The following is a 26,869-nucleotide window of genomic DNA, read 5'->3' as shown; positions in this document are numbered from 1 at the left end:
ATATAGGAGGTTGGAAGATTTATCAAAGATACCAAGCGTTTTCTTGATCAAGTTCCACAATGGCTCGACGAATGGATAATGGAGGAATAGGTGACTACAAATTTTAGATAGGTAGTTATAGAGGATACAACATCCTTTGACTACCCCATCCTTTCTTAGCCATGATCTCCTTAGTTTGCACATTTTTGTTGATAGAATCTAGTTAATTTAAGAAAAATTGATGAAATCAGCACTTTATATATGCAATGTTATTGTAAACTAGCCATTTGGCCAATTCGTTATCCTCTCCATCATGGTGGCTAGCTCAAAATGAGATATAAGATTGCATATATGACTTGATGTCCATGAACAACGATCCTTTTAGAATGTTCAAAGATATGTTGGTTATGGAATCTCTTTCCAACCAAATTCATCTAGCATAAAACATAGCATCCCTCCCAAGCAGCACATAACTCAGCTAGTAATACCTAGCATTCTTTAACACTGCAGCTTCCAATGATTAAGATGCATAATCCAAAAGGTTGGTCAAAATGAGATGCTAGACAGTAGAGCCAACTTTATGTCCATGAGAAGGGTGTTTTAAATCTTCTTAGTGAGAGAGACAATGATCTAAGGGATGATGGTCATAGAGTATTCCTAAAACTAAATTCACATAGCAACAAGCATGTTCGTTGCAATGTGGCAATCCTCTTAAGTAGCACGTGACTTGACCATTAGCAATAAGTATTTGTTGATAGCTTTGCAAGTTTCATGTTCAAAATATCTCGACTATAATCTCAGGTTAGAATGTTGCCCTCTAGTAGAGCCATCTCCATAAATTGCTCCATCAAAATTAATTTTAAATGCTGGTTGGGAGCTACCAACAAATATTATACAGTTTGAGAGAAATAGGCTTAAAAAATCAAGGTACCCCTAGAGGGCATACATGAGGATAGAGTGGGAAGGTGGAAACTTTGAACCATAATATTAATTGGATAACCAACTTGCCTCAAAGGTATATAAGTTGAATTAAAAACTCGATTATCCTGCATTTGGGAGATTTCATCCCATAAAGTAAAAGGTGTTGCGAACTTGATTTGGTACCTTTTATTAGCAATCATATTTAGGTTTAACAAAATTATAAAATCCCACCTCGATATATGCCTTGATAATCTTCTACATATATTGTAAATAATTAATTTTGGCCTGTCAAAAATGACCGACTCAAATTGCATATGGATGTTTATTGGTTTCTTTTTTTCTTTGGTGGAGTATGGGGAAGTCCTGAAACCACACCTCCCAAGAATTACAATCTTCAAAAAATACAACACATATTGCCCAAACGAGATAAAAGTGCTAAGGAAGAGTTGTGCGTCCATTCAACCAGGCACTTATTGTTGGCTCCTGTGGTAGCTATCAAGACACCCCTTGATCTTCGCTAATAGTACAAGAGTTACAGACAGAAATGATAAAGAGCTTCATGCTTGTAAGGTCGAGGATGCACTGGTGAGGCACTTTTGAGGATTCACCATCACACAATGGCAGGATGATCATGAAGTCCCCCTCCAACCACAGACAGCTGGCTCCCCATTTATTGGCCTCTTTAGTTCTTATAAGAAAAATAAAGATCATTATATGATTTTTGATAAAAAAGGTCAAGATAATTTTTTGCATATGATGCATAATAATTTTTTCAATAGAATAATAATTCTTATTAAAAGTTGAATTTTTAAAACACTAAACACAATAGTCTCCAAAAATACTAGGACAAAATTGGTAATACAATTTTATGTGCTCAATCTTAGCTTCCTTGAAGCTATTGTGATTACTAAGACTGAACCAACATTTTGTATCGATAAGGTGTATGCTACTTCATGAGAAATTATACATCCATTCCCTTCATGGTTGTAGTCATTACTGCTTGAAGCCTCAAGTTTCCATAAAGGGTACATGTTGCTTGCTCTAGTGCTTCCATGATCTATACGCCAATTATAAAAGATGGCAATCTACAACCCAACCACTATCACAACACATACCTATCCCAAGATAAGCAAGTCTTGGTTTGACTTAACAGGTTCATGTTGATTGATCTGAACAGAGGTGCAAATGAACCAAGCAACTCGCAAGCTGCTAGAGCTCGACTCAGCTTGACTATTATCAAGCTCGAGATGAGCTTGAGTGGCACGAACAGGTTTTCAAGTCGAGCTCAAGTAGCAAAATACTCAGCTCAAGAGTTCACAAATCTAGTTCAGTAGATATATTTTTAACATTATTATATTTATTTATAATATATATTATTAATTTAATATATTAAATTATAATATTATGTTATATTTTTTAACCATATTTTTTTAATTATGACCAAGGCTTGAATATTTGAGCTCGAACTTGAGTTCGAGTATGGCTTGGTTGATATTCGAGTTGAACTCGAGTATTGCTTTCTTATCGAGTCGAGTTCAAGCTAGGATATTAAGGCTCGATCTATCTCAAGTCGAGTTTTGAGCTCGATATCTTGAATCGAGTCAAGCTCGTGCCTCTAGCTACTCGACTAGACTCAACTCAATTGCACCCCTAGACATGACCTAACTTTTTATTGAATATGTCATATTCATGTTAATGAGATAGTATCCAGATGTCATCACCAAAGAATGAATCTGAGATCGGTTCCAGTACGAGAATAGAGGGAGATAGACAAGGGGAGAGAATAGAAGGAAGAGGTTATTAGGAGGTAAATAGAGGCTACCACCGACCCATCGATGCTCAAGGTCAAAGAATAGACTTTGAAAGTGCAGCAGTGGAAGAAAGTTGTCATACTCTTGATTAGGATACTCAATTCTTTAAAGAAAGCCCTATCTACTTAAACGAGCACCATCAGTATGAGATATTATTATATAAGAAGTCCAATTAGTTAATATTATCTCATCAAAGTTTGAAAGAATAGCTGATCATAAGGGTGAAGAGCATGGGCAGTGCTAATATAAGGTTTCCTACTAATACATATACGATATTCAAAAGAGCCGCTCATAAAGATTTCAATAAGCTGGGTTAACCTGACCAGATTTATCTCAAATAATATAAGCTTTAGGAACATTTTTTATATCAACTCATCGATATCTCTATTGTGTTCATAAATATAATACCATTCAATAAAAATTCTCTACCAGCTCTTGTTCATTTGGTGTTTAGCCCATTTGATCTATGTTCTTAGTTTTGCAACCATATCTCTTACACTTCACCTATTTCTTCTCTTCTTGTCCTTAACATAAAGGATAGAAAAGTATCAATCCCTATTAATAAGACTAAGTTAAAAGCTAAGCATCATAGCTCGTCACCTAAAGCTTTTAGATGCTTCTTAATTCTTCTGCATTTTATTCATTTCTCCTCTCCAACCTAGTTTCTCAAGAAGAGAAAGTTGTCAACCACCTTTACTTAAGAAGGTATTGTCAATCTATTACCTTATTGCCATAATAAAAAATTATGACTACTATTGGATGATAAATCATAAATTAATGATGTCTTCCTTCAAAAATAGAGCATCAAATGAGGATGTTGTCTTAGCAAACATGAAAGTATCACACTCAATAAGGAAAGAAAACCTTCCTCCAAGGCCCTTTCACTTTCCATCGCAAATGTGCTTTTCTTAAGTTTACTATATGTTCTAACAATCTTAGAATGTTTCTACTTTTCTGATCTACCTACCACTTTGATATGAAAGATGCTAGAGTTATTAAAGGTTGGCAATTCAGAAGAGATAAGATCAAGTATCCTACTTTCAAAAAGAAAATCATAGTCAAGAGGGGTTGCACCGACGCCTTCTACATTAGCATCGATAGAAACCTCACCAACATCAAAGTTGATTACTTGAAACTAATTGATGAAGCTAACTAAAGCATACCTAGAAGTCCAGTATCTATGTTCTAGGCCCTATTTTTCTTCTCTTAAGTTCAAGGATTTCTAGCCTAGATCAAATGTGTTTTTTTGCATAAGTATATCTTATAATGATATAACAAACTAAAAGCAAATCTCCCTCCCCTTAAGAGAATTGGATGATGAAAATTTTTTGGTCATTTTCTCAAAGCTCTTTTATCTTAAATCTCTCTCACACACAAATTTTTCTTTGAAACTATCATTGGATGTTCCTTTTCTTTTGAATACCTTGTTCTCTATTTGATTCCTTGTGCACTCCAAATTTTCTAAGTTAAAATCCTTTCTTTTGTATCTCTGTATTTTTCTCTAATTATTTCTCTTGCTATTTCCCTTCCCAATTCTTTATTTCCATAAGAGTGATGGTGGAAGGGCTAGTACTTTCTACATATCAATTTGGAGGTAACTGGTGGGATGGTTACAACATTGCCCACCTTAGTTTTGGGGATTAGAATCCCAGAAGATGAGGTACAAACTACCAAACCCCCAACACTAGAAAATGAGGATTGGCAATATCTAAAGTTCTATTTTTGTGGTCCTTTTCTCTATTAAATAGAGAATTGGTGTTTCTTTTGAGAACACCTCATTGAAAAGCTCAATTTCAATGAGATAGTTATTACATCTTGTCTATATACATCCGATTTACATAATCAATTATGTCCTATATGACTAAATTCACAAATTTCTGAATAGTACTGATTGAAAGAAGATTTTAAGTTATTGATGATAAAGATTTTTGAGATTTATGATGAAAACCAAAAGAGATAAAGTATTGCAAAATCAAATGAATAGTCACTTTGAAAATTGTTATAGGGACCTAATCTTGTCAATGAGTGCTAGCTCTTAAAGAAGAAATGTGATCATTCATATGATATAAAAGAGCTAATTAGTGATGGAATTTTATATTCCAAGGCACCATTGATACTTGGACATATTAAATTACTATTTACTCAAGAAAAAGGCTTATTGAAGTGCTTAGCATGCTTATTTTCCTTACAATTTAAACTTATAGATTTTAAATGACTAATAGTACAAAAACAAGAAAGCTTGTTCTTCTCTTATTTGAAATTTATGCTAATACATACCATATGCAAGCTTACTTTAAAGACATAAATTTTTAAAGATGTACTGATGTTCTATATTATTGCTTATATATATAAAAGTACAAGCTCATCTATCAATGCAATAACAAATGTACCGTTGGCAAATAAAACAACAAAAATAATAAAAAAAAGAATTAAAACATACATACCTTAAATATCAAAATCGGACAATCCTTAAAATTTGCTATGCACCTCAACTGCAAAATATGAGAGGTCGATTATCTTTTGTTTATATATATATAAATAAAATAATATATTTAATCTCTTAATCAAATAGTCATTTAATAAAAATAAGTCAGCAAACTGAAAGAACAATAATGTCATATTTACGAGCACGCACCTATGTTATTACTGAACCCATGTCAAAAGTATAAATTAAATGGTCTTGAGGTTTCACCTAGTCCCTTAACCTAGGCTCATATACTCATGATTTATAATTCTTATTCTCTTATCCATTTATGATTAACTCTTGATGATGAGATTAGTTAATACTAAAATTCAAGAAAACTTTGCCATAGTCTCCCTAGTATTTCATGTTTATTTTAAAGTAGCCTTGATAATTTACAAGTCAATTACCATAAAACAGTGCTGCTTTAGGATTTTAATCCCAAAAATCTTCTGGGATTTAAACTTATGGAAATTTGGAATTTCCTTTTGACACCTCAATTCTTATAGAATCAATTACTTTACGGCCAAGACAAATATTTATGCAAATTAAAAGTCATAATGTGTTGTCATGGGAGATTAGATTGAGGACTCTTCTGATGGAAAATATAAAGGGTATGTAGGCTTTGTTAGGGGCAGGACGGAATGCTGCCACACATCACGCCCTTCCCCTCATAATTCAAAGTCCATGAACTAAAATGGATTAAGAAAAAGAGAGATCACCTTTTTTAAGTTTCTAGCCAAGTTCGAGGTGTCAAATGATAAGGTCTCGATTTCTAGATTTAGAATTACTTTATTGTTGATAATTCAAAACCAAAGTTCAGGTTTTCATATGACAAAATCTCAAGAATCAAGTTTTCACTTCAAGTATTGAGCAAGGAATTTTTGGTTCACAACTCAAAAAAATGGCTTTAGATTCTAAATTACAATATGAGAATTCAGGTCGTATGCCTCCAAGGTCTAGGAATCACATTTGAGGTTTCAAATAATCTGATTTCAGATTTAAACTAGAGAATTTGGATCTAATTCATTAAATTTGAAAAGCATTATATTCAAAGCTAAAGTTTCAGCAAATGAAGTTTTGATTTTTGGGAGTTGAAGAATAAAGGTTTGAGTTCTAGATATTAATAATAAAGCACTGAGTACTAAATATTATTGTTTCAAGTTTTGAATTTTGAACTTGAAAAAATAATGCTAATAACTATACATCAGGTTTAATATAACATGACTTCAAATTGCAACTTTTAGCTTTCAGACGATAGTCTTCCACTTTTCAAAATCTAGAAAATGAGTTCCCAAAAACTTCATGGTTCATAAAATAAGATTCAAGTTTCAAGCTTAAAACCAAAAAATCAGGTATTATATCTTAAGTTTCAAGTTAGCACGATTGAGGTTTCAAATAACTTGAATTCAGGATTTAGAAGATGAGAATTAAGATCATATACTTCATGCTTGATCTGAAACATATCCAGGTTTCAAATTTTATACAATGAGTCATGGCGTGGGCATTGGACAACATAAGCATCAAGTTTCAAGTTTAAGACAATGAAGCTTCAGACATCAATCCCCAAGAATGAATTACTGAATAGGCTTATTCCAAAACAAAGTTTCCAATTCCAAACCAAGATTTTGCAAATGGCTAACAATAAATTGACACATTAAGTGGTGAAATCTGACTAAAGAATCAAAAGCTTTAGGATTTAGTTAGTATTCAAACCTCAAAACATGAGTTTCTACCCAATTAGGTTTTAGCTACTATGTCTAGTGATATTTAGCTACAGGTGTCCCTCTCATATGTTTGACATAGAACTACTGGAGTTCATCCTTTGCATATATTCAACAAATCAACCTTCAAGTCCAGAATATCTTTAGCTAACAACCAAATTTAAACTAGGATGACTTTGAAACATTCTATTTGGCAAGGTGCATAAAAAGGACTTGTAAGCCCAATTAAAATCTGTGTAATACAAAACAGGCCATTAGACACATATTCTAAAGTTTAATCAAAATATTTAAGTATTTTATGGGCCTAATTACCTTAATTTTAAAATGAATACAAAATTTTTTTCTCATAATTAATGCAAAAGCGCACACAAAGATCTAAAAATTTGTACATGTCAAGCTTGGTTTAAAGAACCAAGTGATTCCAAGTTACAATGTTTGAAATTTTAAGTATTAGGCTCAACTAATTGAGCTTTTTTTTAATTATTTGATCCTATGTTCTAGTATCTATTTCTAAACAAAAGCTCCTTATATCAAAAACGAGTCTAAACATGCCACCTAAATGAAAAACAGATTTTCATTTACATGCCTTCTAACCATGCCGATTTAAATTGGATCTGATATAGTAATTATATTGAATCTAAATCTATCATCCAAAGAATACCCAAACCCCTATAAAGTTGAAATTCAAATTGAATGTCTTTCTAAACTAGTCTAAAGTATGAATGTAGTCATCTAAAACTATCTTTCAAATTTATGGAATGGTTGAAATGACTACTAGCTTGATGCCTGGAACCTCTCTAATGACCCTCTTCTAGATACATTTAGATTTAGTCCATTGAGTCCAACCAAGTTTAACCGCATGAACACAAGCTTGATCGTCCAAGTCCACCCTATGCAAAACTATGGTTAGTTCTTTAACCATGTTCATGCAAACACTAAGTTTAGTCTTCAAACAAAACAAAATTAACCTCCGCATCATTAAACTGGGAAATTTATATTTTAGAACATTCCATAATAATCAACTATGTAAATTTCAAGTTAAGAGCAAAATCTACCTCCAAGTCATCAAAATAGACAAACTCAATCTTTAGAAAATAAACTAACCATTACATTATCAAACTAGGCAAAATCATGTTTTGAATGAAGATGACCCACCATGCTAATAAACCGAATCTAAATTTTTTCCTCTTAAAATCAAATATGAGTCCGTTTATTTGAAACTTAAGTTAAAATATAAATTTAGTCATATGTTCACTAATTGATAAGCACTAGGGGAATTCTCTTGGTTTAGCCATGAATAAATATAAATTAGACCAATTACAAAACTAATATCAACTTTACTTTTTGTTACCAACAAACTCATAGCTTATATTAATTTTATTTGGAAGCAAAAAGCTATAACCCGTACATGTGTAAGTGTCTAGACATCCTCTAATCTACATTAGTTGCATGCAAATCAAATCAAGCAATTTGAAATATATTTTGACCATTTTTGACAACAAAAACATGTAGATATTTAATAATAGGAAGAACTGCATTGCATTAATATGCTACGATAGCTGTAGTGATGCCTTTATGACCTAAACTCCAACATGGTCATCCTTATTAGCCATAGTTGGCCATAAAAATAATACAAAATATAACATATAGAAGTTTGTTACTCAAAAAGGTCCTAATATACTTAACTAGTGGCAACCTTTACGAGAACATACTAATCAAGCTCTATATGATTGATTGGTACAATATTGTAAAGAAATAGTTCTACTTTCATGATAAACAAGCTTAAAACAAATGTGATACAAAATACTATATGTTATTAATTAAAGATCGGTGGAGAAAAATCTTCATTACAAAACAACCCGAAGATGGATAAAATTGAATTATAGGAAATACCTCAAAGTTTCTCAAAATCTCACTAAGACTGACATGGGTAACAGTCTTAATGAATCTAAATGCCTTAATAAGCATAATGAAAATTGAGAACAATACTTATACAATTAATTTCATATATGTATCGCGTCGCATCTCTAAAAGCAATACTTGAAATCCAACTCAATCTACAGTAGCAGTAGTGGGACAAGCCCACCATTGCTGACCACTAGCAGTAGTGGGACAAGCCCACCACTGGCAAATCCATAATTAGTAAGTCGATGATTAGTGGTGACTACTCAATTTTCTTAAGAAATGCATAATCTGAATTTTAATCTTGTTATGACATCAAACTCAAGGAAAAATATGAACTAAATCCAAGAATTAAAACACAAAATCAAAACAAAACAAAGAACCGAAAGAATCCTTGGAATCAAAGATTTATCCTAGGTAGCTAAGGAAATGTTTGGGGCCATTACACAATGAGGATTTACATAGATTGAAAATAAAAACTATATTTTCTTAGGGCACTGATTAGTAGAAGCAAAAATTAAACCTAAGGGACATATAATTTCATCTTTGATTAAAATCGAAACTTGATTCTAATAGAAAATAATAATAATAAAGAAGGGGGCGATGACATCTAAAGTAATAGATAAAATCTTGATTCTTCTAACATAATAGTTGATCATGTGAATTGTCAATTTCATTTTCATGTAAATACTAGAATAGTTCATGGATATGCATAGGATATAAAGAACAGAGAACATAGTGTACCTTAGAGCGACCAATTTTTTTTCCTTGAAGATATTGGATCTACTATTGACACTCTTTTTGTTCAGCAACAAACTTGATTTGGGTTAGTTTGAAGATTTTGCAACTACAGAAAAAAGGAGGAATAAATTCAATTTTGATACATGATCATTAACAAATCCTATTTTCATGCCACATATATAAAGCTTAACTGGATATATCTAAATCATTCATGGAGATACTTAAGGCAATATGAAGAGGAAGTGAATCATGCATGATGATAAATGATCCTCTCTAAAGATGTAAAATCTACTAACAAGAATGGTAACCCTTTTTATCCAACAAGTTTGATTAGAACTAAAGTTTTATGACTAAAATAAAAGGAATAATCAATCTAACTTTAGTATTGTATAGTAGAATAATTCTATATTCCTAGATTATTTATGGAGATGCATATAATAGAGAAGATAGCAAAGAAATTGTACCTGAGGATGACTATTCCTTTCTAAAGATGTTGAGGGACTACTAAGGATGATTCCCTTTCTGTTCAACAATAAATTTAATCAGAGTTAGAGATTTAAAACTTAGAGAAAAAAGGATCAATCAGATTCTAATACCACATGAAAGCATAATTATATACAACAAGATCTTCCAAAGATGCATAGGATAGGAAAAATAGGGAACTAATAATACCAAAGGATAATCAACCAATCTTTTCTGAAGATGTTGATTCTATTATTAACAATGGTTTTCATTCCTATTTAAAAACAAATTTGATGAAGGTTAAAATTTTACAATTCAAAAAAAGGACGATCAATCCAACTTTGATACTAGGTGAAAGCATGATCACATAAACCAAGATGTCTTGTGATGATGTATGGGGAAAAGAAAATAGGGAACAAATCATACTTGAAAAGAACCAATCCTTTCTGAAGATGCTGGTTCTGCTTTCTGTCCAACAACAAATTTGATTAGGGTCTTAAAATTTAGAGAAATGAAGGGTTAATCCAACTCTAAAATCTTGTGAAAGCATAATCACACACATCAAGATCCTTATAGAAATGCAGAGGATAGAGACAATATTGAACAAATCATACTTAAGAACAACTTATCCTTCTTGAAGATGTTGAATCCACTATAAAGGATGGTTCCCCTTTTTATCCAATAACAGATTTGATTGGGGTTAAGCTTTTACAAGTTGAAAGAAAAATGATTAATCCGACTCTATACCACATGAAAGTGCAAACATTTGAATCGAGATCTTTCATCAAGATATATGGGATAAAGAGAATAAGGAACAAATCTTACTAGAGGTCGATTAATCCTTTGTAAAGATGTAGATTCCACCGCTAAGGATGTTAGCCCTTTCCATCCAACTAGAAATTTGATTAGGGATAAAGAGAATAGAGAACAAATTGTATCTATAAATGACTAACCTTTCTTGAAAATATCACATCCGTTTCCAAAGATGATCTCACTTTCTGTCTAATAACAAATTGATTAGGATCAATATTAGGGTTTTAGAATTGTTATAAAAGAAGATCAATCCAACTCTGCTACCACATGAAAGCATAATCGTATACACTTGGATTACTCAAAAAAATACATAAAATGGAGAATAAGTATAAATCATACCTAAGGATGAATATTAGGGTTTCAGAACTGTTAGAAAAGGAGATCAATCCGACTCTGATACCACATGAACACATAATCAAATGCATTAGGATTGTTCATGGAAATAGATAAAATAGAAAATAAGCAATAGATCATACCTAATAATGATCAAATCTTTCTCAAAGATGCTCAATCCTTTTCTAGAGATGGCTGCCCCCCAAAGAGCAACTTAGGATTTGCAAAGGGACTTGAACCCTATGTATATATAAAGAAAAAAAAGTTTCAAAATATTTTTCTAGAAAACCAACACTTTGGACAAAAATACCCTTCGATTATTTCTTAAACACCTCTATTTTCAAATTATAAAGTAATTAAGAATTGATACTATATTCTAAAAACATTGAATCCTCATAAATATGGCCACCTTTTTTTAAAAAAAAGCATATTTGATTTGGCTAGGGGACTTGAATCTAATATATATAAGAGAAAATTTTTAATTTCAAATTATCTTTATAGAAGGCTCCATTTATCTAACTTTTGAACAAAAATATCCTTCATTTAATCCTCAAGCAACCGCTACTTTTAAAATCATAAAAATAAAAAATATTCTAAAAATTTTGGATCCTTATAAAGGTGGAAATCCATAAATATATTTGATTTGGCTAGAGAACTTCAACCCAATATATGTACAAAAAAAGTTTTAATTTCAAATTATTTTTCCGAAAGGCCCCATTTCTCTACCTTTTGATCAGAAATATCTTTCGCTTAATTCTTAAGAAACCTATATTTTTAAAATCATAAAAATAAAATTATAATATATTATGAAGATACAATGGAAAAATTTTAGTTTCAACATACTAGAAACTTTGCCATCTCCATTATGGACAAAAGTATCCTTTGCTTATTTCTTAAGCAACTCTCAAGTACAAAACTATAAATACGTTGTATTTTGAAAATATTGATTCCTCCTAAAGATGGCAACCCTTTAAGAGCATGTTTAGATTTGCTAGGAGACTTGAACCTTATATATATATGTGTGTGTGTGTGTGTGTGTGTGTGTGTGTGTGTGTGTGTGTGTGTGTGTGTGTAAAGTTTTAATTTCAAAATATCTTTATAGAAGACTATGCCTATCTAACTTTTGGGAAAAAATATTCTTTGCTTAATTCTTAAGCAACTACTATTTCTAAGATGATTAAAAAATTAAAAATATATTCTATACTTTGAAGATATAAGGGAAAATTTTAGTTTCAAAATATTTTTCTAAAAGACTCCACTATCTGTTTTTGGACAAAAATATTTTTGCTAAATTCTTAAGCAACCTCTATTTTTAAATTATAAATATACTAAAAATCTATAATATATTATGAAAACGTTACATCCTCCAAAGATGGCTACTTCTTCTTTAGAAGCATATTTGGGTTTGAGGACTTGAACCAAAATATAAAAGGGGAAAGCTTTAATTCAAAATATCTGTCTAGAAGGCTCTGCTTGTCTACCTTATGGACAAAAATATATTTTACTTAGTTCTTAAGCAACCACTCTTTTTAAAATGATAAAAATATTAAAAATCTATAATACATTTTGAAGATATTGAATCATCCTAAAGATGGGCACCCCTTCTCTAAAAACATACTAGGATTTGCAAGGGGACCTAAACTAATTATATATAATGGAAAAGTTTTAATTCCAAAATATCTAACTAAAAATACTATCTATTTACTTTTTAGGAAAAATTAAGATGTTCCCTTATGTAGTGGATTCAAGTTCCATTGCAAACTCTAAGGAAAAGGATACATTTGTCTAAGAAGTAGGTGGTAGAATCTTTTAGAAACATATTTTGTAACTAAAACTTTCCCCTTATATATATTGTGTTTTTTTATTTTTGATAGGATGGCATGATTACACGGCCCTAATATAAATGTAACTCATAGCGTCAGAGTACACTAAATCCTTGAGTTAAGATAGTGCCACATAGTTTAACTCCTAGATCATCAATCCTATATGTTTTACCATATGGGATGCTACTCAATCTGTAGTATTGTTAGCATCGAACTCATTTTTCTCGAGTCCTCCAAGATAGGGTGCGCCACATTTTAGAGCCCCCTTCTAAAATAATGTTGGGAGATTTGAGTATAGTGACGGACCTTCTTAGGTTCCTCTTAGTTGTGCCAAAGTCACTGAACAATAATGGAGATGGCACCCACCAGCTACTAGTAATACTGAGTCATGGAAGACAATCAAGCACCCCTATTTGTAGCATCATCCAAGACACTGTCTCCAATATTGATCTTGAGGAAACCAAGAGGTAGGGGCTCCCAGATGAAATGAATAACCCTAGAGAGCGCAAAAACTGCTATATTGGAGACCTAGTTTTCATTGACTATTAAAGACAATTGAGTGATATTTGCTTGGATGAATTCCTTAGCCTGTGTTGGACCTTTTTGAATACTTCCTATAAGCCAAGACTAGACACTGAATGAGCATAAAATTCAAGGACCGGGTATAAAATCCTTTGTTACTAGGGTCTAAACATGAAATCGCTGCCAACTTGAAAGATGGACCTTAATTTCTTATTAGATAATACGATATATTAAGAAATAAGATGCAATCAAATATTAAAAATCAATTTCTTATTAGTATCAATTTTTTATTTTAGTATTATATTTATATTTACTTATTTCTCACTAAATGGCCATAAAACTGAATTTTTTGTCTATGTATGGTGATATCATAATTGAAACTTACTATAACTTATTGCTATCATTGGCTCTAAAAACTTGTTGAGTCTAAAAGAGAAAAGCATTTATGTTGGTAAAGAGTTTTGTATATGGTGGCTTTACTTTTATGTTGCAGTTCGGTTGGAAAGGTGCATGAGTTCTTTCTAGCAAGCAACATTCCCTCTATCAAATTGTTGGAGATATCAAATTTCTCCTTGCGGATTGGACTAGAACTACTTCAAAGAAAAAGGCTTAGATTTATTTAGCAAGTTTAGTTGATACTGAGGGCATAATTGGTTGGGAGGAGTTGGGTCTGGAATGGGAATAAGAATAAGTGACTTCTATTCTAGCCATTTGGTTGGTGGAAGTTCCATTTCCATTCTGATTCCAAAAGAGAATGGAATGCCCCAATCTCCCAAAATCCAATAATGATTCTGCTCAGGTATTCAAATCCTATTCTGATTCCAATTTTTGTCATAAACTAAACACATTAAGGTATATGGCCATTACAATTTTCATTCCAATCCATTCCAATTCTAGTCACATCCTGAATGTAATATATATTTAGTGTTTTCTTTTGGATTTTCTAGTTCTGTTGAACTATTTTATATATTTTATTTGATGAAACGAGTTAGGATTCCATTTTTGTCAAAAAAGAAAAGAAAGAAAGAAGTGAAAAAATGATCTTTTGGAAATTTATGTCCATCAAGTTTCCCTATGGAAGTTCTACATATGAAATCATCCTTGGATAACCTAAAGTCTTAGCTACCACCTTTCAAAATCTATAAAGATTCTTGTGAGGAAAAACATTAAGGCATTTTTTTTTCATTAAGAAGCCATCTGCCTTCACATGCCATGTCTATGCAAAGTTCAAAATTATTTTTCAAATTTCATAGAGATTGTTATAATCCTCGAACAACTCACTTTGCTAGGAAAAAATGGAAGCTTTGAAGTGAAGTTTGTATAACTAAGATTCTTTTCATTTTTGAACCATCAGGATTACTTTTTTTCTTTTTGGTGTAAAATGATATTTTTTGTTGCCTTGCAAAAATCAGTAGGGTTAAGTATTCTGTTTTTGAGCAGTTGCATGCCCTATACAGACAAGTTATAGGAAAAGCTAGTCACTACATAAAATACAATATAACAAAGCATAGTTTAGTCGCTTTATAGAAATCATTTACATTTGGAAGGTCATAAAAAAAAGTGGTTGTTTAGGATAGAAGTGACAACCATGAAATATAGCTTAGTTTATATCGTTAGTGTAATTGCATTACAAGGAAATAATTGGATGCACAACCCCGGCTTTTGGTAGAGTAGACAAATTTTTGAGATTTTGAGGTGATTTTATTTGTATAATGGAGGAGAATTTTTCTTTATTGTGTATCCCATGTTTGAATAAGTTGTGAATAATCTAACTAGGATGCAAAGGATGAGGACTTGTGAGAGCGTGTATTTGGTCTCACATTGGTTATTTGTTGAAGAGACTTGAGTACTTATACAGGACTAAGAAATACAAAAATATCTTTTAGCTAACTTTTTTGGGTAAGATTTTAGGTTATTACAAATGATATCAGAGCAAACCAGGTTAATAGCCTATTTAGACTAGGGGACACTGCAACACGAGCTCATTAAGCCTAACCACGGCCAATCGTGGTGCTTGTGATTAGATTTGAATGCATTTAGACCCTTAGCATGATGAAGATGTTAGAGTTTAAACAGAAGAAGTATATGAGGACCTGCACAGGAATGCGTTTAGTCCCATATCAGTTATTCGCCAAAAAAAATTTTGGGTACTTATATAGGATTAAGGAACCCAAAGAATATCTTCCGACTAGCTTTTTTAGGTGAGGTCCTCGGTTGTTACAGAAGCATAAGGATTGTCCCTAAAAAGCCATAGCTCTAGTATGTATCTAATTTTGTTTGAAGATATGATAATTAATGACACACAAGGGTGCGAACTGGCAGAGTTGGTAAAGTTAACTTGCATTGATATGAAAGATACGGGTTTGATCTGCCATCAGTCCAATATTAGACTAGGTTTCCAGCAATCCTAGTTCTCAAGGAAAACATGATGACTAATTTCTCATGTGCATTTTAACTATGAACTTGTTGATTGAGAAATGAACCATGTATGTTTGTCCTTTAATGTTCTCATACGAAAAATATGTATTCCTCTTTATGAAAAATATGAATTCTGAGTTATGATTTCTTTCTGATGTAATGGTCCAATTTCAGTTAGTTTTGGATAACTGTTGTTTTGTTTCTTCTTTCCTAATAAAATTGGAAAGAGCTCTTGCACAATTCTTTTCAAAAAAAAAAAAAGTTTTGTGGATCTTCTAAAATTGAAACGAGTAGCATATGTGATCATTCTTTCATAAGGATTGAAGATACATTCACTTAATAATAATGCAGATACTACTTGTTAGAAATTAGAATAGAGTATGTAAGCTGTATCAGAGAACACAGATAACGCAACTCATTTATTTGTATATTGTGACATTAGCTTTAACTCATCATGATGGAATAAAACAAAACAAATCACTAATAATGAAGAAAAGTCTGTGGCCTGTGATGGAAAGAATCTTTTAGAAACTTAGCCATTCACTGTGTCTGCGGATTTACATATTCATCTACTGTCCTTGCTTGTTCTCAAAATTCTCATGACAAAGAGGGAGAAAGCTTCATCTGACCAAACACTTCCTTTGTCAGATTGAAAACACAGGCCCAAACCTGAATTAAGAGTTCAAACCTATCTTATTATTTTTCAAGCTAAATATAAGTATTGATTATATTCTATTTCAACCCAAGTTTGAATGCATGTGTATCCCATGCTTTATAAGACAAAATCATTTGATCCAAATCCTATAAAATGTGTACTTCAACTTTTTTTTGTCGTAAACTAAATAATCCCAATATGTAATATTAAAAGTCTCAAATATTGAAAGTTATATTATTTATGATGAAAATAGTTAGTACTATGGAATCTTAGAAAAACATGATTGGGTTGCCATTGAAATGACTCTAGCTAATAACTACCTCTCATGGATGGACTTTTGTCCTCCACTGAGCTATCATGCCACTCGTTAATTCTCAGAGGTAACAAATAAGGAGATCCACAGAGGAACCTTGCTTCAAAGCCATATTTCACTCAATCCCTAAAAGCTAGCAGGGAGCGTTAGCACTGGTTGCTGTCTATCCACTACTTCAAGGACCTTCTTGGCTATTGCACCAGCATACGTTGAAGAGCCTTCACAAATCTGCATAGCAAATGGAGAAAAAGAAATAGCGCACAAGTGTATATTGACTCTGAAAGGACTTTGATATAGTTGAAGATGAAAATTATTATGATCTTGTGTTGTTAAAAAAGGAAAAGAAAATATTTATGACCTTTGTATTGAATATGAAGCTGTAGTGATCTCCTATGTTTCCACCAGAAGCATGGATAAGTTCAAGCTGAAGCTCGTCAAGGACTTCTGCGATATAAAGCAAGCAATTGGCCTTCTTCTTTTGAATTAGCTTAATGTACACCTCATCATCAATGATACGAACATCAACGATACTCTCCTTGGACCTTCGCTGAAGCCATGAACTCCTTAAGGCCCCATTGAATGGGTGATCATTGTCATCTCTAAGAGGCCTCATAGAGGAACTCTCCATGTCGGCGGTGCCCTCATCTTCCATTTTCATCATCTTTATCCTCTCCCTCCCATGTCTCTTCTTCCCCACTAGTAGTTTCAGCTCTTCAACCGTCCGTAGGAGCTCCTTGATGTACTCGATCGCATCTCCCACAATGGATGCTCTATCAGACTTTAAACAGAAGTGCAAGCGTTAATTCAACTACGTAAGTATAACAGGAGAACAAAGATAAGGAGTTTATATTATCAAGATCAACATTATTGAATAGAGATCAAAGAAGAATGATTGTCTACTTTAAATAAGAGTTTGTTTTTTGTCTGAATTAATACATGTGCAAGCTTGGTGGGAGTGGGCGGACAATTTTGGAGTAATATTAGAAAAAGCGACAAGAGGATAATTTTACTGTGTTTTTATTGGTTCTTTAGCTTGCCTTGCAAGGAGAACACATCAAAACCACCATAGATTGTACAAAAATTCCTAGCTAAATTCAATGAAATCAGTAACAAGAGAGGGATGCATGCGCCTGTTTCACCTACTTAGGCACACTTTAAATAGCATGTAAATCCTCACAAACAAGGAAAAGATTGATGGTGTACTAGATTTCTCCATAGGTTTAGATGAGTACTACTAAGAGAACAAAATTAGAACTTCGTAGGAAATCAATCAATGCACACAGACACACCCACATAGGGATGGAGAGAGAGAGAGAGAGAGCTTGTACCTTGGTAGGGTTTGGAACTAGCAACCTGAGAGCCTGGTACTTCTCGTTCAACTGCTCCCTTCTTTGCCTCTCAGTGGCAAAACTGGGTTTCACCCCCCCTTTACCCAACCCTCCCATCTCCCTCCTATAGTCCAACACTGCACTATCAAACTGCCTCTCGTCCATATCTTGGAAAACATGCCCTCCTCCTATTCCTCCTCCAACTCCTACCATTGCCTCTCTCTCATCCACCCCACAGAATAGCCCATAATTTTGTGGCAATGAATGGAACAAGTCTCTCAGCAAGTGAGGTTGAGGAGCTGGGTAGCCCAAATGTAGAGATGAGTCATAAAGCAATGGCCCATTGTCAGGTACGGCTGCCCCGGGGAGCTCACTATAAACATCCAATGGAATGTTCCCAGGGTTTAAGCTTGGGTTGCTAAAGGAAATGGAGGTGGTCGATGGAAACACCGGAGCTACGGTCGGCAATTTTAGAAGGTTGAGGAGGTCAGGAGCAACTATGTGTGATTGTGGATCGGGGTACAGTGTGGCATCGTAGCTTTGGAGACTTTGTTGCGCCGCAGTACGCTGTTGCTGGTCTTCATAGTTTTGTTGGTGGTGGATGGTGGAGTCTTGGATGGCCTGCATGGTTGAGTCCCAGATATTGGTGCTCCCTATTGGTGGTGTGTCTTGAATCATATGGCTATGGAGCTCTTGCTCGAGGTCGAAGCCAAGCTGGTGCTGCAGGTGGTCGAGACCCATAATGATGGCTGTCTCATCTGAAGGGAGATTGTTAGGGTTGGAAAGGTCCTCAAGAGAGAAGTTGGAGATTCTAATATTGTCTTCTAGGTTGTTGTTGATATTGTTGTTGCTGTTGCTATTGCTGTTATTGTATATGGGAGCTAGGGATGGGCTATCAACCAAAGTTGCTGGCAAAGGATTAGGATCATGGCGTGGATCAAGGTAGCTATTTTCGTCGAACATCTTCGCTAGCTTTATGGGAATGAGACCTCTTTTTGTGTTCAATAGGTCTTTATCTGCATTAGTTAAAAACAGACTAAAATTGTAGCCAAACAACCATCTCAAGATGTAAAATAAAACAAACATAAAATCAAATTAGTTCTAAAGATGTTAACGTACATTTCACAAAGCTGTATGACAGGACCAAGATGCTAAGAAAGGCAAGTAAACACAAAAGCATGAGACAAATACTGGATGGCTCAGTGGGAAGGGAGAAGGAGGAATGGTTTAGAATAAGATGAAGGTGATGGTGAGTGATGTTGGGCTTTCCTTCTTGTATTGCTTCCTGGATAGGCTCTGAAAGAAAGAGGAAGGTGGGAGTTCAGAGAAGGCAATCTCACAATTTTCTTTGCCGTATGGAAGTTGTTAATGGTGAGTGGGATGAATAGGATTCCTGGCAGCGCTTGTGTTTCTTTTCATCCCACAAAACTCTCTTATATCTTCTTTCTCCTTTTATCATTGCTCTTTAAGAAAGGTGGCCTTCTCAACCACCCGGATTTCATATATTAATCACCAAATCACACAACAATTTACATTGCCCCTTAATGACCAAAATATCCTCAATTTACATACATACATACATACATACATACATACATATATATATATGTATTTATATATATATATATATATATATTCCATAATTATACAATCTTTAATATATTTGTGGTTGTGCCTAGAAGTATAGGTAAGAAAGTTATTGTGCATTGCATATCCTAACTGCAGCCATGTAGATCACGTACTAATATTTAAGTGTTGCTCGATGAAAGCTGTAGTTTGCACCATGTAATGGCCCTTCACCTACATTTTTACGTATATTTAGCACCACTTTTTTATGGTGCAGTAAGCACCCCTATTTTTGAAGTGAATAATTTTTTCGGTTAGCCTAATTATTCGCTTAAACCTCTTTCATAACATAGAATTTCATTTATGCAATTAACTTTGAGTTTTGCTATAACATTTGCTCTAAGGTTTTAAATTGTGCTGAACCAGCATAAAGTTAAATTAGAATTACGCAACTATTAGAATGACTTAATAATGCAAACCAAATAGAATAGTTTCAGAGAACATTTTAGCATATTAAAAACAAATAAAACTAATAAACGCAAATATAACACCATGTTACAATTGCCAATTTATTATTTTCTACAATAGTGGCTTTTACCTAATTGTAAATTTAGAAGGCAAGTCTTTAAGTTTGGCTTTGTTTTGTTTCAAATTCGGAGGGTATTATGATAATTCTCTCAAAAATTGTGATCATTGTTCCACAGAGTACCAAAACCTTGGTAAGGCCCACAAATATTGATCATGCGCATGCAAATGGATAGCCCAAACTAACCTCATGAGCTAGTTTCTACTCCATGGTGGAGAAAATGAGAATTATAATGAACAAATATGGGGGTAATTAGTAACCACTTGGACTTGTTTTGGATAATTAGAAGGCTGTCACAAAAAGCAGGTGAGAGGAAAAAATTATTTAAGCTTAAGGATGCTATTACTAAAACTTTCTTAATACAATTTCCAATCTCATCCATTTGCCATTGAACCTTAGGTCAAAGTGAGGGAATATCACATGGTTATTACCAACCACATAGGAAACACTCCAAACCCACACTCTTTTTACTTGGCATCTTTGCTGTTATTCCTCCCATGGGAAGTTGGGAAACGCAAGCCATGCCTCTCACCTTACTCTCCTCATAACCATTAATGTATATATCTAACAATGACAAAGAACTAAAATAATGTATAACCACCTAATACCTCATAAGAAAATGCAATTTAAGCTTCATAAGTAAAAGATAAGAATACTTAATTCCGATGAGAGGGAAACTAAATTCGGAGATGCATTGATCTTAGAATAGTGAGAAAGCATGACATATATGGATACGTACAATATTGTGTTGTTAGTTGCTAAAATGGTTGCTAAACCTATACGTGTAAAGTTATACTATCTTGCTTGCCCATGGTTTCATAAACTTGCAATCTGGCCTTTTGGCAGGAGTACAAAGTTAGCCTAATTGGCTTGCCTCATTCTAGAAGGCCAAGCAACCAATGTTGGGAGACAAAGAATTGTTACATGATCCACTTTCTGAGAATAATACTGTGTGGCATCTTTCTACTAGCCCTAGCAAGCCTTATTTTCAATTTGGACAACAAAAAACTCTCATGCTTGGAAGTTCAAACCTCTTTAATTTGGTGCCTTATCTTCCAACAGCATTATTGAAAAGAATTAGGGTAAGATTTTTTGTGGAGACAAGGAATTTTGGGAGAAATCTTTATTTTAGAATTGTTCATAACCAACAGATGAGTATATCATTGTTATCTTTAGCAGTATTGTTCATAACCGTCACTACTATCTTTTCACCCACATGACACGCACACACATTGATATATAGTATTGTAAAAGGTCTCTCAATATAGTTTTTTGATGCTTCTTAATGAAGCTGTAATCATGACCTTTAGATGGAAAGATGTCCTGGGCTCTACAAATGTGCTCAAAGCCACAAACCACATTTCTTGTAAGTTGAGACATGTTGGAGAAAACAAAGTGAATGATTTGTAGGAGGCAAGGTGGTTGTGTCTCTTACTTGTCCCTTTGTCTCAATTGTTCCATTGTTATGATACTGCCAAGTAGTTTTATCATTAACATGGTGATTTCATTAACCACATAATGATCTTCTTTGATTAACAGTTGCTAGTAGGGATTTTCATCTAACTAAAATGGTTGAGTGACTGGAACTTGCAAAACAAACAAACTACTAGCTAGTATAATGTGTGTTCTTCCATAAAGCATTTGATGAAAGTGCATGCACATTAAAATGTAAACTTGTGAGGGCTAAAGGTTCAAGCAATTATGCCATAACTAGCTACTTTGCTAATGGGCTTCTTAGTTTCATAAATCAATAGCAAATGCAAGGGTTTGTTTAAAGTTTTATATATATTATTGACCCTTTACCTAAGAGATTAAGATTTTGTGTCAATTAGTTAATTAATATGGTACCAAAGCTAAGCTAAATTTTATGTTTGTTATTTTGACTTATTTTCAGTTCTTATGATTCCTTCAAGCCAAACAGTTGGTTATTTATTTAATTAACCCAGCTATTCTATTGACTCTCTTAGTCATTATATTTATTATTTTGATTCATTTCTATTATTACTATCCCTCCACAATGCAAAATCCACCCAATTCATTAGTTAATGAATATAATAAAGAGTAAATGTGACCAATATATACCAGTAATAGCACTCGAAAGTCCGAGTGAGCTAAGAGAAGTTGAACAGTTGAAGTGCAAGTGCATCTATGGATTAGAAAAGGAGTGAATGACTTCTAAGGTGTAGGTGAGGGAACGGGTGATGGACGAAGCAAAGGAAACAAGGGATATTGGTTGATAATAAAATTCTCCATCTCAACTGATTAGTAGATAATCATTTGTTCTACTCTTTCTTTTTTGGTAGTTAGTAATTTAATCATGACCATCCACTTTGACACTTTATTTGGTTGATGAGGTCAAAATTATACATCATATAGAATCCTCCTAAAACTTGCCTAACAAGATTTTAATATACAATAACATCATAGTTATGGGTGCAAGTCAATCATCTTGATCCAAACTTGATTTATATATCAAACATGGGTTTTAAAATAAGACCTGATCTACAAGTGGACCGATCAAACCCAAAAAAAACCTGACTTGACTTGCAAGATCTTTTCAATTTGGATCCAATCTAAACATAGACTTGATATGAAATAAAAACCAATTTGACTCTTAAGTGATTGGTTGAACATTAGTCCAAATGAAAGATTTGAAGCCAATTTGGGTCTTGTTGCCGCTAAATTTGGACCAAGGTTGGAGCGCAACTCAGATGACCAAGGTCGACAAAAATCGAGCTGAATCGACTGGCTGAGGTGGGGATAGGTGGTCTCCTCCAAAGACAGTATGCAAGAAGTCCGCTTGCTAGAGAGAAACTATATATAAAGTTATCATGTAGTCCAAAATATTGTTCTAGCCTTTGCATTACCATGTTTTTATGACTTGATGCTTAAAGCCTAAAATAATTTTTCCCTTTATTTTATTATTTATATGGAAATTTCTAGGTTTTGTAGTTCTTATCTGTCACCTAGCATCTTGCTCAAACCAAAATTAACCCAGCAAATATTTTTTTTCCAAAAAAAAAGGATTGCTTGTGCATGTTACATGAATATTGAATTAACTTGGATCTAAATGGGCCTATCAACTTCTGACACGTACTGGCCTTCAAGCCCAAGGCTGCCTGAAATATTTAAGGTTTTTTTTCTAATTTTTATTACAATGAAAAGGAGTATTCCCCACTCTCTCTCCTAGAACACGAGCTTAGTTGAAGTAGGAACCATTGCAAAATCGGACCCGCCCCTTGCCTAAAAGGGAAAGGGTGGTCCAATCCAAACCAAAGTTTGGAAACCCAAAATAGATGAGCTTTCCCATTATTGGGTTGAATTTTATAAACTTGGTTTGGACAAATTATAATTAGTCTACAGGTTGATTCAAGGTTTTTCTTTTTATTTATGTTTGAGTGTAATTATCAACAATGTTAGGAGGATTGTTAATAAGATGAGTGTAATTATCAACAATGTTAGGATGATTGTTAATAAGATGTTACAACAATACATGACGGTTATTAATTGGGGGCTTGACCTCGTGGTTGCACCTCTTCGCTTAGTGATATATAATTTAAAAAAAAAAATGGAGCAAGATAATTATAGTACAAGGGGGTTCCCCTTTCTTTTTATAAGAAAAAATACAATACAATTTATAGGGTGCATAAGGGCACGTAGGTGTCTTCTTTTTTCTTTTTTCTTTTTCTTTTTTTTTCTTTTTTTTTCTAAGGCAGGTAGATCATACCCGACGAGTATGGATGCACCTAATTAAATCAAAAACTAAAATAACTCGGAGTGCCAGAGGCAACTTTCCATCACTAGCCCACAGGGTACTATCGGAATGACTGGCTACATAAGCAGCTATCCAATTTGTAGCCCCATTAGTTTCACGGAACACATGTTTGGCCTGAAAGATGTAGGTATCTTTCAGTGGCTTGCATATTTTGGTACACTTTAGCTATTATATATATATATATTTTGCTAGAACGAGCATTTCATACTATTATATGCAGGGAGATATGGTTGTCCTTATTCCTACTATAAGTTTAAGATTGCTACTATGTTGTAAATAAAAACAGGTTTTGCATTTTGGATGTGAAGGTAGCTTTGTATTCTCTTGTTGGTTTTGGGTGTTTTGAGGTAACATAGTCTTGGAAAATATGAAGAGGGAGGATAGGGTGGTTGTTGAAACATGTGATGTTCATGACCTCCTAGGTGGACCAGAACTTTGCTCATGTGTTCGGAATCCGGAGTAAAGAGAAAAACTTTATGGGAAGTTATCATGCAGTCCAAAATCTGGTGCTCCTATGAGCTGTTACTAAGTTTTCAGGACTTGATGCTTAAATCTAAAATAGTTTTGCCCCCCTTTTTTTATTATTCTTAGGGCTCATAGTTCCTAACTCTCACCTAGAAACCTGTTCAAACCAAAATTAATCATTTGTGCATGTCTACTTCCATGCAACCTAGGCAGAATTAGCTTGAATCCACATGGGGCCAACAACTTCAGACTTACACTGGCCATCAAGCTCAAGGTTGCCCAAAATAATTAAGTTTTTTTTTTGTTTTTTTTTCTTTTAATAATTTAGTTACCATGCATTTTTTGTATTTTTTTCTTTTAAGTCTGAGATAAATTAAGCCGCTTCAAAAGGGGATGCTCGCCGAATCAAACCCCGCCCCTGCCTAAAGTGGTCAAAGATGGGACAATTGGCAATGGATGGTACAATCTAAACCAAAGTTTGATAATCTAAAATAGTTAATTTCAATTTGAGGTTTTTGTTATTTGATTGGATTTTATAAGCTTAGTTTGGACAAATTATAATTAGTTTACAACTTGATTTAAGTTTTTTTTAGCTTGATCCAACCTATTAGTTATTTGATGGTAGTGCCCATCTGTTGCTCTGAGATTTCTGGGCAATGGTGGGAGCTGGAGGGGCCTTCCAGGCCAAGCACGTGTTCCGTGAAGCTAATGGGGCTGCGAACTGAGTGGCTACTTATGTAGCCAATCACTCCGATAGTACCTTATGGGCTGGAAATGGGAAGTTGCCCCGGCACTTCGAAATATTTTATTTTTTGATTTTATTGGATGTATTCATACTCGTCAGGTATGATCCATCCGCCTTAACAAAAAAAAAAAAAAATCCTATGAGTATAGCCTTTTGAGTGCAATAGTCAGCATAATTGTTGATTAGGGACAATACATGGTAGATATCAACTCAAGCTTGATCTAGTGTCACACTTCTCTACTTAGCAATCAGAGATTTTGGATTTGATTCTTTGATAATATATTTTTAAAAATCCAGAGCTAGATAATTATATTGCCTCTAGGTTCCCTTTTTGTTATAAGAAAAAAAAGTGATAACCTCTAATAGCAGGAAGTACATTAATTATTGGGTGTATAATGGCATGGAGGTGGCTTTTAGTGGCTTACATGTTTTAATGAATTCTAGCTACTATATGCAGCATGACATGGTGGTTCGTACCCCTAGCATAAGTCTAAAATTGCTACTATTTGTAAATGCCATTGCAGACGCTACCCTCAATGACCTCTTCCCTTGACTTGGTTAGTAATTAGCACATTTGGCCCTATCTTGTTGGTAGAGCGTACTATCTTGGTGGTATAAAACGCATCAACATCCATCCTTCTTATTTGACCAGAGAGAGATCATAAATGTCCTTGATTCATAGAATTGTTCTATTTTAAAAAAAAAAATTCTAAAAAATTTAATCATGACCATCACCTCTTCTTACCCTAGATCTGATCCGCACACGATTATAGCCAATTCTTGCTGGGTCTGGTTCAAGCTGGATTTAGATCCAACCTGACCCACTTGCATTCTTTTTCAATCACATACACCATACATTTGCAAGAGCATAAGGATAAAAGTGGATAGAATTTATTCTAATATGGATAGAAACTTAAGTATCTAATTAATATCCGTATCTATATTTATCAATAAAAAATAGATATGAGTATGGATAGACAAGTATCTTATCCTTATCCAAATATCCGATTTTATTTGTAACCTTATTTAATTATCTAATTTAAATTTAAATTTATATTCATATTTTTAATATTTAATTTATATTATATTTATTTTATTTTATTATTTTAGGTACGTGACTAACATCCGTATTTTTTTCTAAGGAAATAAAATAAATAAGAATATAGGCATGCTTATATTGGCATTGTTTTTTTTTTTTTTGCTAAAAAAAGAAGAAGGGGGGAGGAAGGGACAAGCCCATCCCCGCGTAGCAGCCTCTACTGGGCCCTCCCCGCTAGGAGAATGTTCGATACGGGTAGAAATGACCGTGCGTTGGGCATCCCGACCGATTTTACTCATATCCTCTCCATCCGTGGGCCCGGCTCAATTACCCCTCTAGACTCCGACATGAATCCTTCGTATGAGTATGTCATATCTGGCACCACCAAAGCTACCATCCGATCAGTAGCTAGCTTTTTCAGACTCCGTGTTCAAGCGTGGAGCATCTGATTTTTCAAATTTAATTGACGCCCATGCATTTTGAATAC

At 33.7% G+C, this 26,869-nt stretch overlaps 1 protein-coding gene and 1 long non-coding RNA gene across 2 annotated transcripts; both read right to left on the bottom strand.

The window, feature by feature from the left end:
* Positions 1 to 1,204: 1,204 nt before the first annotated feature.
* LOC120104491 (uncharacterized) lies at positions 1,205 to 11,075 on the bottom strand. Its single transcript, XR_016400059.1, has 7 exons — positions 10,955 to 11,075; positions 10,827 to 10,894; positions 10,428 to 10,469; positions 10,004 to 10,061; positions 9,543 to 9,645; positions 5,156 to 5,203; positions 1,205 to 1,588 (listed from the first exon to the last, which is right to left on the bottom strand). It is a non-coding gene; the product is annotated as an uncharacterized LOC120104491 (long non-coding RNA).
* A 5,929-nt stretch (positions 11,076 to 17,004) lies between these two features.
* LOC103714550 (transcription factor EAT1-like) lies at positions 17,005 to 19,280 on the bottom strand. Its single transcript, XM_008801835.4, has 3 exons — positions 18,207 to 19,280; positions 17,237 to 17,656; positions 17,005 to 17,106 (listed from the first exon to the last, which is right to left on the bottom strand). Exons 1-3 carry the CDS (start codon positions 19,167 to 19,169, stop codon positions 17,005 to 17,007), a joined length of 1,485 nt encoding a protein of 494 aa, XP_008800057.3. The 5' UTR covers positions 19,170 to 19,280.
* Positions 19,281 to 26,869: the final 7,589 nt, after the last annotated feature.

This window comes from Phoenix dactylifera, chromosome 3 (assembly GCF_051530095.1).
Source record: "Phoenix dactylifera cultivar Ajwa chromosome 3, Ajwa_hap1_PhDact_Kaust_v1.1, whole genome shotgun sequence".
NCBI lineage: Eukaryota > Viridiplantae > Streptophyta > Magnoliopsida > Arecales > Arecaceae > Phoenix > Phoenix dactylifera.
Note: the sequence above shows the minus strand (reverse complement) of the source record. Positions and strands in the feature narration are given on the sequence as shown.